The sequence below is a fragment of the Hippocampus comes genome, unplaced genomic scaffold (assembly GCF_001891065.2).
Source record: "Hippocampus comes isolate QL1 unplaced genomic scaffold, H_comes_QL1_v1.1 scaffold51, whole genome shotgun sequence".
NCBI classification, from domain to species: domain Eukaryota; kingdom Metazoa; phylum Chordata; class Actinopteri; order Syngnathiformes; family Syngnathidae; genus Hippocampus; species Hippocampus comes.
In genome coordinates this window covers 1039661-1055589 of record NW_017805497.1, presented here as the reverse complement: position 1 = coordinate 1055589, position 15929 = coordinate 1039661, and the positions used below count along the sequence as shown (strand labels likewise).

The 15929-nt window shown below is 40.8% G+C and overlaps 1 protein-coding gene across 1 annotated transcript; it reads left to right on the top strand.

Annotated features, from left to right (window-relative positions):
- Nucleotides 1-5124: 5124 nt before the first annotated feature.
- Nucleotides 5125-15516, top strand: cxcl12b (chemokine (C-X-C motif) ligand 12b (stromal cell-derived factor 1)). The gene is made up of 4 exons (XM_019876789.1): nucleotides 5125-5267; nucleotides 7006-7123; nucleotides 11858-11941; nucleotides 13440-15516. Exons 1-4 carry the CDS (start codon nucleotides 5201-5203, stop codon nucleotides 13477-13479), a joined length of 309 nt encoding a protein of 102 aa, XP_019732348.1. The 5' UTR covers nucleotides 5125-5200; the 3' UTR covers nucleotides 13480-15516.
- Nucleotides 15517-15929: the final 413 nt, after the last annotated feature.

The window sequence follows — 15929 nt, the reverse complement described above, 5'->3', positions numbered from 1 at the left end:
ATCCCCTACATGACAAACGGGACTTCTTATTCCTGTCTTTCAACAATGCATTCCTTCTTGCCACTTTTCCTTCAAGGCCAGATTTGTGCAGTGAACCACTTAAAGTTGAACAGATTCTGCCACCTGAGCTGTGGATTTCTGGAGCTCCTGCACTCCAAAATGACCATGGGCCTCTTGGCTGTGCTCTCCTCACTCGCTCTGTCGGGTTAGATGGACAGTCATGTCTTGTCATAGGCGGTTTTACAGGGTGGCAAGGGGTGGTCACTGCCACCTCAACCAAATTCCTTGCCACTCCACTTGCCCCCCCTAATGGCAATGAATATCCATCCATCCATCCATTTTCCTATCCGCTTTATCCTCACAAGGGTCGCGGGGGGCGCTGGAGCCTATCCCAGCCTTCTTCGGGCTGAACCGGTTGCAGGCCAATTGCAGGGCACACAGAGATGAACAACCATCGACACTCACACTAACACCTAAGGACAATTTTGAGTGTTCAATCCGCCTGGGAAACCGGAGTACCCAGAGAAACCCCACACAGGCCCGGGGAGAACATGCAAACTCCTATATATATAGAGAGAGAGAGAGAGAGAGAGAGAGAGAGAGAGAGAGAGAGAGAGAGAGAGAGAGAGAGAGAGCGAGAGAGAGAGAGAGAGAGAGAGAGAGAATTAGATTTCTGTACCTCATTTGTTTTTCATTTAATCCATGTACATATTATTTCAATTTGACAGTTCGCCAGCAGAGACTGACCAAAGCTTTTAATCAACAGTTGGCTTTTATGTGAAAAAAAAAAACCAAACAAAAAAACAAAAAACAAAAAAAAAACTTCGATGTACAACACTCAGGAGAATTTCCACATTGATTAATGTGTGTTTATATGGCACATTATGTTTGCCCTGTACAGCCCCAAGTGCGATTGTGAACTACTGTTTGTCTTAGCACAGAGGAGGAAAAGCCTTCATGTGCCCGAAAACACAACTCAGCAGCAGACTCAAACACAATAAACCATAGACTGCAGAGCAATCTCCTCACAGAGATCACAACTTTACAGCTGGGATCTGCTGTTGTGTGAGATGACGGAAAAGATTAGTCTGTGTTTATTTGGGTTCATTTTTACATGGAAGGGAATTAATATTGTTTGTGTGAGGCAGCTCTAAGTGCCATTTCATCCACGCTGATGAAAGAAGGTTGTGATGAAAGTCAGCAGTATGTGTATCGTATGATCTTGAGCTAAAAGGGCGTTCGTTTTTCATCAGAACATATGTTATGTTAGTGGACTTTAGTTTATTCTACCAAGATTTTAACGCTAAGGATTCATTTATAAGGCGAGAATACTTCAACCCTGGTAGGCAACTGCATAATGCTCCAACAAAATGGAAAAATAAATAGTTGTTTTACTACCGCAGACGTTTTGATGTAACCGCAAGTTGTGAAGTGATCAGATATCACTTTGTAGCCTTTTAATGGGCTAAGAGCCATATTTAGGAACTTCGCAGTGGTTCAATAAGATACAACCACACATTGAGAAATAGAAACATCCACAAGCCTTGTAATGTGTAATCACTGTCCAAGGTCAAGCTATTACCTCACTTTTAACATTTTATTTACGTAAGATAGTGTAGTGAGTGCCATACAGGTGACACAGAGCACTCACCCTGCCCAAAAAGTCATCTGCTCTCGATCATATCCTTCATCAAGGCGGCCGATTGTGCGAGCTCGTCAATCAGGACGGGTCCAGAACAAAGACCAGGCAGTCCAATTGCCTGTAACCCTACACAGGTACATGAAACAGTGAACTCTGACCCCACGTGCAACACAAGTGGCGGAGGGAGAGGTGCCAAACACATTCCCAACCAATGTGTTTACTGCTGTGACATGTTAGTGCTGGGCAGGCTTAAGAGAAGTGTGATTTTTTTTTTTTTTGGAAGGGTAACTGCATGAATGCCTCAGAATTTCGGTGATAAGCTTGACAATAATGAGAATTTGGGCATTTATCTGATCTTGGTGTCAAATAAAGTGAGGTACACTCATTATGATATTCGGGGTGAAGTTGAGCTTTTTTTCCCCCCTCCCGCTCTGATTGAAGACAGCAAAAGCCTGATTGCCTGATGTCTTAACGATGATTTTGACTGATTATCCTTTCGTATGTGGTATGTGGAGTGTTACGCCCAATTCTTCCTCGGTAAAGACCACCAGTGAACCCGGAAAATTTGCTTCCAAAAAAGTAGACCATAGTTCAGTCAGATGTAACTCGAGCCGCAGGTGATGTAACGAGATTTTGGCAGACAAATTCTGCGCAAAATACCAAAACATAGAAAACCCCATCCATGCGCACAATTAGACTCCACTTGCAAAGAAACAAATAAACAGACAAACCCACACCTCCTTGGCGGAGGTAATGAGCAACTATTGTATTGCGATGGAGGCCTGGAGTCCTAATGGCTTAATGTTGTGTTGTTTTTCAGTTTCTTTACAGGGACCGTAAAACACTAAAAATGTGTTGTTTGTATCATTAGAAGAAGTCAGTACCAGTCAACCCATTTACAGTTTGCCTCCAGGCAGCACAGTTTGATCTCTGTGCCCTTGATGGCAGTTTTAGTGCACCCCTCTTTGGCTCACTGTAAACACCCTCTCATGTTTATGACTTACAACAGGACCCGCCACTGCTCCTTCACCAACAGCAGCACAGGTCTGTAAAGAGGTTTGGTGTATGAATCCACCACAATCACCCTTAAAGCGCTTGGATGGCTTTATTGGGCATGGTGGTGCTGGTGGGATTGAGGGGAGGGGTGGGGGTCGGGGTGGCGAAGGGGCGTCATGTTCTGGCATGGAGACTGGTTTCAGTCTCAGGGAATGACATTGATGCATCACAATGTGCATGTTAACGGACATGTAGAGACAGACACAGTTACAAAGTCTGTATGGTATTGTAAACATGTTTTTTTTTCACTTCCTTCCAGCTTTAATATGAATGGTTTATATATAATTGAAAACTATTTAATATTTCAACAAAAACGTTTTTTTTGGGGGGGGGGGGGTCGCAATGCTTTTACCAAAAAGAGGTACCAGACTAAGGGTGAAAATAAACAGAGTCACTTAAAAAAACAGTAAGACTCCAACATCGACCAACACCTTACCACTTTTCATTGAATTTTAGTGCTTCATTTTTTTTTTTTTACATATGTGATAATGAAATATGACTCTCAGCAATACAATTCATCCTTGATGACATCGTCACCATTTCTCATAAAAGTTAAGCATGTTATTATTGTTATTTGTGTGTTGTTATTAAGCCGATCAACAGTGGAAAAACATGTACCGGTAACTTCAACGTCGCCTGTAGAGTTAATAAAGGATTTATAATGGCGGCCTTTGAGTTTCTGCTGAAAACAAAAAACATGGAAAGGTAGGCCATTGTATTTTCACGCAATGGGTCTCAGTAGCCTCATATAAAGAACTCTTGAGCACAAGAATGAAGCGTAATGGTTTCCAGTTTGCATTTGTTTTTAATCCAACAAGCACACTCGTTAACTCTTTGGTCATTATTATACTCTTAAATAAACCAGAGCTCCAGCATTTGCATTTCAACATGAGTTACATGCAAACTTTCCATTGAGCGAGACAGCGATGGAGAGAGAGAGGGAGAATTGCTCCACTCAGCTGATACGCAGCAATGTTAGTCCAAGAGCAGCAAGCTCAGGAGGGAGCTCACCCAAACGTGTGCGCGGCAGATGGTGAGGAGACTCAAAGAGGCTTTACAATATGAAAGGGGCGAAATTAACATGATTCAAGATTAGATAGGGGGAAAAAAATTAATGGTGGCAAGTAGGGCCCAATAAACATACGTTGAAATGTGATTGGTTAATTCTGAGTGCATAAAAACATGAAATGATAAAAAGGAGAAAGCAATTCATTCAAGAAAGAGATGCAGGAATCGAAACTTACTTCTTCATTTGGATTCCAAAGATTTGACATGTGACAATCCGATATCAGATAAAATGGGTTAAAGCTACCCTAACTCACTCGGATTTTTGTTTGCCTCTTCATCAATATGAAACAGAATGCCTGTGGAGAGCCACTTCCCCTGTTTGTCTTTGACACAATAATGCCCAACATAGAAAACAAGAAAATGAAATCTGAAACTTAAATACACAGAATGCAATGTTAGATATTTTCAGCTAAAATAAGAATGTACAAACTAATAAGCACAGTACATTACCACACACGTATTCTATCACGAAGCAGGATTTTTTTTTTTTTATTACCGTCTTCATAACCTATACCGAATGTAAGCACAATGTTAGAAAAAAATACTGCCTTTACCTTTATTTCTATGAATGAAATAAGAAAGTCATTCTTTAAATTGCTGTTTGGTTCTTTGGAGGACCACTTACAAGGACAATATAGATTTGTGATAGTTTGGGCAAAACCTATAAACAGGGCACGGAGAATAACGTAGTCCTTCAATGTCAGAAAAAAACATATTCCGGAAACTTGGGAATTGGAATTCACATTTTGACATCAACTAACACAACACCTAAAACGTTGATCCACCCGACCTTGTCATTTCAAGGCTTCAAACAGGAAGTTCTCCAAGGGAAGGTGACATCAGCAGCTTGCAACGAAAATGCAGAAAGACTGGAAGAGTCACAGAAAGGCACAGAAGGAGACGCTGTTTGAGATGTATTGATCGACTCATGTATCAAACGCCCGCCTTCGTGCAAAAAAGTTCGCAAACACTGAACAGTTGGATGTTACACATTCCGAAGGTTGCAGAAGGTCATCTTAAGTTCCTCTGTAAAGGTTGTCGTCATGCATTTGAGCCTCATTTTGATTTGATAGACTTTTTTGAGTAGGGCATACTGAACCGGAGGAGTTTGACAAATGGAACAAAAGGAAAAAAGGAGAAAAAGAATATCCCCCACCCAGACTTTCTACTTGACTCCCTGCCAACCTTTTACAAGTAAGGAAGTCTCTCCTAACTTGCCGCGGCTCCCTCCTCCTTCTTCTGGTCCTGCCTGACTCTCACCTCCTCTTCTCCCATGCTGGGACACCCCCTCTGCCCTCCCCCTTCTGAGAAAGTGGGTCTCTCTCCTTCCCCTCACTCTCTCTCTCTTATGTGAGGTTTTAACACAACACAGCGCTGGCGGCCTCAGTCGTGCCTTGGACTGTAGCAGACGGAGCAGCTTGAGCGATCACCAACATGGACTTCAAACTGCTGCCGCTGATGCTTCTGTTGGCTGTGGTCACACATGGACCAACATGTACTGGTACGTCTGAATAACTCTTAACTCATGGCGAGCATCATTTTAACTTTTCTATATTTTGAAGACCTTTTCTTTGTTAGTCCGCATGCTGAGGTCTTGACATTTTTTTCTGGATAATACTGCATTTGTTATTCTCTTAATTATTATTTTTAAATTGCTGGCATGCCTTCAAAATATCAAGGAATCTCAAAAGTAAAAAGTTTTTGTTCATGAAACGTCATCTTGATGGTCAGTTGGTATACTTTTCTAATCTGTTTTTATTATTATTATTATTATTATTATTATTCTTATTATCATGATTATTATTACAAACACATGATCATTGGTTAAAAATAAATTGAAGCACATGCTGTAAATAATATAAGCAATGGGTAAATTTGTACACCAATCAAAAAAATTATCTCAATTATTTTCTTTAACATTTTTTTGTTTTTTTCATAAAAAAATATGTATTTTAGATTTTTTTTTTTTTGAAATGGAACAAGAAATGGTTATCTAACAACAGTGAATGTTATAAACTCTGTGGCCCCACTTTAGTGTCATTTTATGTTCCTTGCAAGGTGTCAAGTCAGACTGTTGAGCCGCCTGGCCTGCGCTTATAAGCTTGTTGCTTCTGCCCCGCTAGCACTCCCACGTTGCATATTAAAGGCTTGTGTGCATTTGGCTTCTCTCTGTGCTTTCTTTTAATTACTTTCTAATTAGGGATAAACAACGCGCCGGTGATAGCAGTGGATGCTCGCTTTAGGCGCCAGTTCTGCATGCTGCATAATGATCCCCTAGTTTGCATTAGAATGGGGAATGGTCATTAGGCTGGTATTACCTGGGCCTTTGCCATTTGTGGTGTCACATTCGACATCGAATTACATCACTAAGAATATATGGAAGGTCATAGATTCAATAGGTGCTTCTTACCGGGAAAAAAGTTGTATTTATGTTTGCTGTATGTCGTTTAAGAACTACGCCAAATGTAAGAATACATCGCTGAAAGTGTCTTTGTGGAGCCTTATGAGAACCGTCATTTTGGATCATTCCGCAAGCTGTATGATGGAATGCGCTTCCCAGACTTTGATGTTTGCCGTTATCAGCTTGCATCTGCAATCGCGCACGGGGCCCCGCGAGCCTCCATGCCGGTGGTGGCACACGGGTGATTTGTAATCATTTTAAGAATGTACTTAGGGTGATTTCCACTGAGGCTGCGTGAGCTGCAGAGGGCTCTTTTATGAAAGAGGGCAACATTAGAAATTGTCAGATGAGGACCCTTTAGTGAGAGAGTGGTCAAGCTGAATGCGTTCTGACTGAAAAGCTAGAATGTGGTTGGAGCAGGGGGGGAGTAAGTGGTCAAAAAGGGAATAATCTCTTTTTAATGAACGTGTTGTGGAGAGCAATAGCAGGTGAACTCGTATGTTCCCATGCTTTAGAAAAATGTGACAGTAGATTAAACATGGTTTTAACACATCCAATGAGGGAAGTCAGGGATGTAATCGCATCCTCTTTCAACAGATTAATTCCTTAAAATTCACCGGTATATTTTCTGTTATGTAACTGAGCGGTGGCATGTGAATTTTGTTCATCATTCATTTTTTTTGTCATAGCATAATGTCTATGCAGCATACTGTTTTTAATCATATCTTGTCAAGAACATACATGTAGTGTATTTTCCTTACTCGGAACATACCAAACAATTGTGCCTTATTGTCTTTTGTTTCAAGACATTTTTTGTAAATGTTCGGTGTGTTTACAGCAAAGCCCATCAGTCTGGTGGAGAGGTGCTGGTGTCGTTCTACTATTAACACGGTTCCCCAGCGCTCCATCAAAGAGCTCAAGTTTCTCCACACACCCAACTGCCCTTTCCAAGTCATGTGAGTACAATGAAAAGATCAGCATGAGAAATAAATGTCTATTCATGGTTTGTCTGTTTTGAGTAGTTCCGGCACATACAGAAACTTTCTTTGTCAAATATTAGTGACATTTAAATCTTGTCAAGGTTGTCCGGTCCAGCATCCATTGATCTGTTAGTTTTGGTCTGAGGAAAAGGTTAAAGCAGCTACGCAAACAACGCAAACAAAACATGTTTTATTCATTACTCTGATTTTCATGTGTGAACGTAAAATAAATGGCCGGGCTCTGACAAGCTGGGATGTATAAATTCCAATACGTTACACGCAAGGGGTAAATCACAAGTTGCCAAAGTGGTGCAAAGTTTTTTCAGGGAAATGCAGGAATACTTCTCATGTACGAATATACTGTAGTGTACTACACTCCTACATCAGCAACTTTCAGGGCTCACATTTTGATTTATGAACTATGTGAGGAACATTAATTCAAACTGACTCCTGACAAAGAATGTCATGAGATGTGGAAAAGCAATGTATGAATAAATATGATGGCGTTATGAAATACTGCAATCGACTGGAGGCCGGACCAGGTTGCAACCCGCCTCATGCCCAACGTCAACTGAGATCGGCAACACAGCTCAAGCACTATGGAGAATGGATAGAAGGATGGATGGGTCATTTACTGAATAGGCCGATCCATCCATACGTCCATCCATCTTCACACCGACACTAAGCCTAAACTGCCTGCATCGAAGTCAGCCAAATGTGCGTGTGTGTGTGTGTGTGTGTATAAATCGCAAAAGATACATTTAAAATGAAAACTAGATGTTTCAGAATTCCAAATCCAAAATGAACTGTTTCCCCAATCTCAAGGACATAATATTTTGTGAATATAAGCTGATTAGAAAAATCACTTTACTTGCTCAACCTTTGAAATATGTTCACGTTCAACTCATTAAATGTTCATATGTAATTTTATACAATTCTCCAGTGTACATGCAACAAGACCTTCAGAGTAGAAATTATTGTGCAATGCTTTATGCGTTTTTGTGTGTGTGTGATGTTAAAATCATCCAAAATGAGGCCCGACTTTAAAGCGTTGCATTCCGATTGAGGGGAAAAAGTGATGGCCGAGCTCAAGGGTGCAAAGGAAGCAATAATAAGGGTCAAAGTGATTACCTTTGTGTTTCTGCTGACCCCCTGTGTCCCTTTTCCACTTTTTTTTTTTTTTTTTTATCTGCTGCCTCCGACCACACAGCAAGGCTGAGTATAATGTCACTGGCCTGGAACACATTAACTCAAAAGCCTCATTCATTAGTTGTCTATAGAAAATCAGGTGGCAGAAGCCTCACAGCCAAAAGGCAAAAAGGCTGCCAAATGAGGAGGGGGTGACTTGTGACTGCTTGGAGCGTGAATGAATAGCAAAAGGTCGCAGAGGACACAGAGATGCTACCAGCCCAGAGGAGTCAAGAAGTCATTTAGGTGAGGCGACAGGGAAAAAAATAAAGCTCATTTCTATGATATCTCCATTGAGGCCCATGAAAGCATGCTCAAGTCCCGCCGCCTGGCAGTATCCCGCCGTGCTCCCCAGTATGACCCCCACAACTCCTTGCCCACTCATCCCAGCATGCTGTTGGTATTAACTTGCTGTGAAGTAATTACTACCTGCTGCTTGTGGAACTCCAGCCCTCAAATTCTAGCCAAGTCAATTCGAGGTGAAACTGCGAGTTGCCGGGCCAGACAAGCAGACAGATAAACAGGACGAAGGAGGACACATCAAAAACAGGATGGAGGTCCCTAGCGGATGGACCTGCCACCCCTCATAAAAGAAGAGGGGGGGCAGAAGGGAGAGAAAGTAAACACAGACCCAGTTACAGAGCTGCCGACATGTTGGTTTGATGGTGGATTGGATGCTCCTCATCCCTTTAAAGTGGAGATGCCATTTGCTCATGTGAGGTGAGGAACACAGAAGGTGGCCGGTTAAAGCGAGACGGGACATTTCATTTGGGGAGCAGTGTGATGGAGATATGGAAGGAGGAGAAAGACCCCCCTCATGCTAACTCTCACACGTGACCTTTTGCCACAGAAGTGTGACACACACATGTTAAGAGCCGTGCCGGCTACCCACCCCGACTTGCGTTGCTCCAAATCTTCTATTTAGAATTTTTTCCATCACACCTGAGCACACGCACGCACGCACGCACGCACGCACGCACGCACACACACACACACACACACACACACACACACACACACACGCGCGCACACACGCACGCATGCACGCACGCACGCACACACACGTGCAATTTAAAAATGTATCTTCATGATGATAGAGATCTTAAATGGGTCTTTTGGATCTTTTAATTGGGAGAAAAGGTCCCTTTGTCTTTTTTTGAAGCTTAAAACGCTTGCGGTTGAGTATTCTCAGACCACACTTTACAAAATAACCCTAATTTGTATCCGCTAATCATTTGGTTCAATCACCGTTAAATTGAACCACCGGTCAGATCAAAAGGACTCGCCAAACTAAAGTTTACATCAAACAAATGCGCACAGATGTTTTTGACTCTGTGCAATATCACACAAACAGGCAGGGGGTGATGACTTTTTTTTTTAACTACAATTTTTAAATCACACCCGCAGATCTGAGTACAATTGATGAGAAGCGGCAAGCAAATTTCTTCAAATAGTAATATAATGTACAACAATTTAAAAACTAAGTTTGAAACCAATCAAATGCTAAGCGAAGTGATAAATGCTTCGGTCACGCACGGATTGCTGCATCCTTTTAATGCACAGAAATGTCTCCTTGTGAGATGTGAGTGAGCCACATTTTAAGCGAATGAAAGAGGAGCAAATTTGATTGACAGTGAATGAAGTCAGCTTTGTTCACCCCCACAGCGGCACACACCACCCTTTTTTAACTACGCTGGCTTGCACGTTTCTACGAAATTACCAACGCCCAGTCTAACACGCCTCGGCGTAGATTCATGCCAGGAACCGCGCCAGGTTTGTGCCAGTCATGAAGATAGAGCTAGATGAAAATAGTTCTGTCTCTCGCTCTCCTTACTGCAGCTGCTCTCCAGTGGAAACAGAAGAGTGTTAATTTCTCACAGCTGGCCAGGGGTTGACAACCCGTCATGCTCAATAAGCATCACATTTTTCAGCTTACATGTGTTGGAGGACATGCTGAGATCTTTAGGTCTTCGCTCAGGTGTTTCTGACTTCCACTTTTATTAAATGTGGCTCAGTAATGAGTTGTCTCATTTTTTTCCCGCCCGGATAAAACCCATTAATTGTCATCAAATGAAGAATCCTTGTCTTGGGTTTTTCCCTTTAGAAACATTGAGGTCACTGCGCGCTGGAAGCAGTTTTTACACGACGTGAGTTCTTCAAAGATGAAGTGCTGCTATTATTCCATACGCACTAAAAGATATTATTGGGATTTATAAGATGCAGATAAACTAAAAAAAGTCCAGAACCAACAGATAATCCTTTGAGTGTTTACACAGCAGTAGGTCATTGCTTTTACCTTTTATCGCCGCAAAATATATTTATTCTCCCATTGGGAATCATGAATGTGCATTCAAGTGAAAAAGAGCACGTGCGATATGCAATTTTAACTCTCCACAAAGACAACCTGTCCGTATGGTGCATTTACATACATTTGTCTTCACATTACTGGATTTCAGCATTCTCATTCTTTGAGTTGATCTTGCCAAAAAAGCTTTTAAAATGTTTCTCTTTTGGTTTCACGTGAACTTTATAGGCAAAGGATGCTCCATAGACAATGCAGTGTTGAATTTATGTCAACAATAATCCTGATTTATAAAGGACATCAAAAACATATTGCCTCACGCGTAAACTTGAAGAAGGAGAAGAAATTAACTAAAGGAGGCCTTTTTGAGGAACGGAATTGAATCTAGCATATTCATTCTTCCATGAGCTTACATCACGTCAAGAAAGGAGACACTAGAATAGAAAGTCGCTCAGTCGAGCACATACAGGCCTGCTTATGGAGCCCACAATATTTATGCTTATTTGTATATCTATTTTAGTAAGCGGACAAACGTGTATCCTGGTTTATGGAGGTTTGTCTAAAATGGCAGAGATTTACAGTTTTTTAAATATGGGGCAGGTGGAGGGGATGACTCTAAACATAAAAATGAAATGAATTCTCATAATAATGTGTTTTTGTGGTTATTCATACATACTGTACTATTTTTTTTTCATTCTGGGGCCAGCGAATAGTTCTAAAGAAAGCATCATCTACACTTTCTAGTCCATTTGTTGATTAGCAGGCTACTACGAAAGAAACATACGTAATATGCGTACTACATGATGAATGACACAGTAAGATAGCAATCCAGCATATTGTAGCGCTTCCACCCTGGAGTAATGTTCCATTGTGAGTCAAAAGGAAAGAACAATAAGAGCGGGGGGGAGATGTTTGAAAATAATTAGAAGCATTATTTGGGCTGCCCATGTGGTCATTAGCAGTTACAGTAGCAGGCTGCTCGACCTGGTTTATGAAGAATAACACAAGCAATAGACAGGTGGGATCTACGATTTGACATTGACTTGCATTCTGACTTCAACAGCAAAATGAGAAGAAAAAAAAATCCTGTATTTTATTATAGATCAAACAACAACTGCAAACTATCCTATAAACTGCAGTCAAAACTGTACCTCATCCCTGTCTGAATAAAACAAAGCAACAGTCAAATAACCAAAATCCTCCTTTTCTTCATCCCACAGCGCCAAGCTGAAAAGCAACAGGGAAGTTTGCATCAACCCGGAAACCAAGTGGCTGCAGCAGTACTTAAAGAACGCCATAAACAAGTAAGAAAAATGTCAACTCTCTCTTTCTCTCCGAGTGGGCTACAGCATCACTGACAGACAGACGTGAATAATTACAATTTAGAGCCTATGCAGTATAAATAAACCTACCGTAACAAATTGCTGGTTCACTGTCTTGCTGATAGTTACTCAGTGAAAGCAAAGACTTGGTTGATGTAAGCAGCCTGAATTATCATGTGTGAAATGATGCGCATGGAGTTAAGATGGGTGATAAATCTGCCTGTGGCGCGCCGGCTTCCTCCTTTCTCATAACCTTGAGTCGAAGCATCATCATCAGCTCACACGCCACACTTAATACACTTCAGCACAAAACTATGTCCAGCGGACTTTTAAATGTATTGTCCGCATAATTATCACCAGTAATTTCACATTAACAGCAGAGTTGTTGTGGCAGGGGGAGGCAAAACTGAGGGGGTGGGTGGGCGACTAAAGGTGTAACAAGATTGGCAGAACATCATTCAGATCATTTTCACAAGCCACGTTGTTAAAATGTACACATTCCCCTTAAACAAAATTCTCCCAAAGTGACTGATGGTGATTATTGCCAGGCTGCCTGTCTGAGTCTTGAAACACTGCACGCGCGCTCTCGATGGGAAGACACACAAAGTCATTCATGTGAATGTATACGATGTTCATTACTGTTCATGCATGAATTACTTGGATAGGCCAGTGTTTCAAAAGATGTTCCGCTGTGGTCATGTCAACATTAGGCATAGAATATGAAACAAATACACTTAGGCACTGAGCCAAAGTGTGTCACCAAGCACTGTTTTTTTTCTCACCTTTTTTTTTTCTGAACTTGAACCGTAATCGGTTCTTTCCTGAGCTCTGATCAACAGTGATGTCATTTTCAGTTGACAGCGAGTAGCAAATCAGCTGCTCCCTGAGATGGGGGAAAAAAAAATATGGGCTTCATTTATATTCCACAAATGCAATATTAAAGAGAATGCTGTTTTTATATTATTGAGGGAGGCACAGAACATATTCTTGTGAAGATTTTTGACTTGACTTCCTCTAAAACAGCAATATCTCAAAAATTCAGCATTAGATAGTTCTTCATCTTTGCCCGTTTTCATCACTTATCTTCAAACATGTATAATGTGTTGAGAAACACATCCCTGAACTCACTTGACACCGTCTCGATGTCAATTTATCCAAATCTGGTTCCTTGCCCTCGAAACCAGTCAGGGCAGCGGTTCTTCTCAATTGTTTTGAACTGAAAGAAGAAAATCTGGGGCCAATTTAACAGGAAGAGTTATTGCAGCACAGAATCGTTGAGGGAATTACTGCCGCCGACTTTTACTGTCTCTACATGAGACTCAATGTTTGGCATCACATGTTGCGACTGGCTATCAAACAAAACATTTCCCAGTGTGTCAGATGAGAAGATTGTGCCGCGGCGCGGGAACAGATTTCTATTATTTATTGAAGAAGGGATGTTCTTATTTGCCAGTAAACATGTTTCTAAATGTGCAAACAGGGTGAAGAAATCGAGAAGACGCAACAACAAGAAAAACTAAGTCCGCGGGATGTTTTCGATTCAGTCAAAGAAACCTTCAGGTCCAACCTGTGTATCACCTCACCACTGCTATGGATGTATGTAAACACCGCTGTTATGTAACCGTCCACCTCTCTGGACTGCTTGCGCAAGAAGCACTTCATCGCCAATTTGTGCCACCCGCCACAGGCCTCTCCGGATACTCACTGAGTGACACCCCTCACCATCCAATCCCTCCACGGTAGCACCAAGTGCGATTAAAGCCTGCCTTGGGACAATGGATGCAAGAGTTGTAACTTGTGCTTGAGTGACAATGTGTGTGAAAGAGTGTGTGTACAAAAAAAAAAAATTTTTTTGAACAGATGTATGGGGAATGAATGTGCCTGCCACTTTATGACAAGTGTCCTTCAAACATTCAAATCACTCAAAGGAATTATGATCTTTCGAGGCAGGTCACACGAACACTAATCTCTGAACGCCTTTTGAAATATTTCATTTATGCTATGATCAAGAATGTGATGAGATATATTCTGTTTTTATGCCTTATGTATGTGAAAGTGGCACTATTTTGAAACAATGTTATTTTCAGGACGACCAACGTGCCACTCATCGACGAGCGTTGATCATGTGGCGCTACATATTCATTTTAAAAGTCAGAATCGTTTGTACTGTTTGGTTCGTGCAAAACCATAATCGGCCGAGGTTATTTTTGGGAGCATTTCTTAATGGTCTGGTGTGAAGATGACGTGTCGAGTGTAGAGAAAGGTGATGAAGAAAATGGAACAAATGCAGTTTGGGTGTTTGTATTGTGTGTTAATGCAGCTTTTACTGATTGAACATATCAGAATATAGAAGAGACCAAATATTTATTCAGCGCAACAGGCAACAAGATAAAACCTCAGCAATAAGAACAGAATTCAAATAAGTCTTTGCTTTTTTTTTTTTTACATGACTGACTGGAAACATTCGAGCAGGTTGACGGCAGGATTCTCGGATGCGTTTGTGGGGAAAGTATATCGAACAGCTGAATTGTCAAAAAAGGGAATGGTCATGATGGAAAAGAGAACGTTTGATGATATTTTACTCTATACGTGGAAATAAATATTTGTGAGCCACTTTATTATCAAATACGTCTTGTTAATGTTCGTTTTTATTTTTATATTGCATATATGCTCAATGAATGCCTTTTCAATGCAAGATACCGTACAGTAAATATTAAATGAAGGCTAGAAATGTCACAAGCGTAAAACATATTCCGACTTCATGCATTTGTTTATGAATACAATTTTTTAATCATTTATTGCAAAACAGTTTGAAACCTTTTTTTTTTTTTTTTGCACCAGATGAAGAAGATCCTCTTTTTTAATACGTTAATGTTAAAAGCCAGCCAAGTAAATTAAATTCTGTCCATCCACTTGTTTTTGTTCTCTCTGCTTTCATTCCTTCAACAGCGGTTGTGTCTCACGTAAGGGTTCTACGGCAACATCTTGTTTGAATCCATCCGACAAATTGAGAATTAGAGTCAATATTATTGCGCGATGATCGGAGGCATATTTCAGGCCGGCCACACCAAACACTTGATTGGCTTTTTAAAAACCTTTATTATTTATATGAAGCGTCAGCACAGCCTGTGAGGCAAAGCAGAACAAAACCTGCGGCCTGTAGTTCCAAGCAATCAACATGTGCTTTCTATTAGGACACTCCCAGCACCCCCCGTCGACTCTCTTCCCTGCCAAACGATTCGCATAATATGGAAGTCGTGGTTGTGGTCTTTGTTAACTTCATTTGTTGTCTTTGACAATTGGCAGGCCGCTTTCTAACAGGCTATAATCCAATTAGGTGGCAGCCAGCAGTGCAACTAGCATTCTTATGAGTGTTATAGATATGAATGGTCCATATTTTGTGGTTGTACTAATTCTTCACCACACTGCTTAATCAATCCGTTAGATCAATGGAGAAGGGCAATTCCACAACTCAATAACAAAATTAGAGGTGATGTGAGCAGCTCCTTATGTTCATCTAGGTGTGTATTTTAAAGACAAAAATACTCTTAGATTAAAAAAAAAAATCAGAGTATAGCTGTGCATTGGTCTCGCAAATACATCAAAGAATAATGACCAATATACTGTATTTTTTAAAAAAAACATCAATGCATTTTCTTAAGGATTGCACTGTATCACTATCACAATGCATGGTTGCAACGACACTTTGTGTATTTCTTACTGTATATTTTTTAACAGAGTTTCGCATTTACTTGTTGGTATGCAAAAATTATGTTTCTACATTTGGACACCAAGAAAATGTGAAATAACTACTCTTTGTAATCTGCTTTTGGACATATTTTAAGATGTCATATATTAGCGTTTTGGGGGGTGGTTTTGTATGTGAACCAAGAGACAGTATTTTAGCTCTCATATTCAAGCCCCCTTTTTCAATAAAGTCACATGAAATTAAATCAGGTAAATCTTTCTT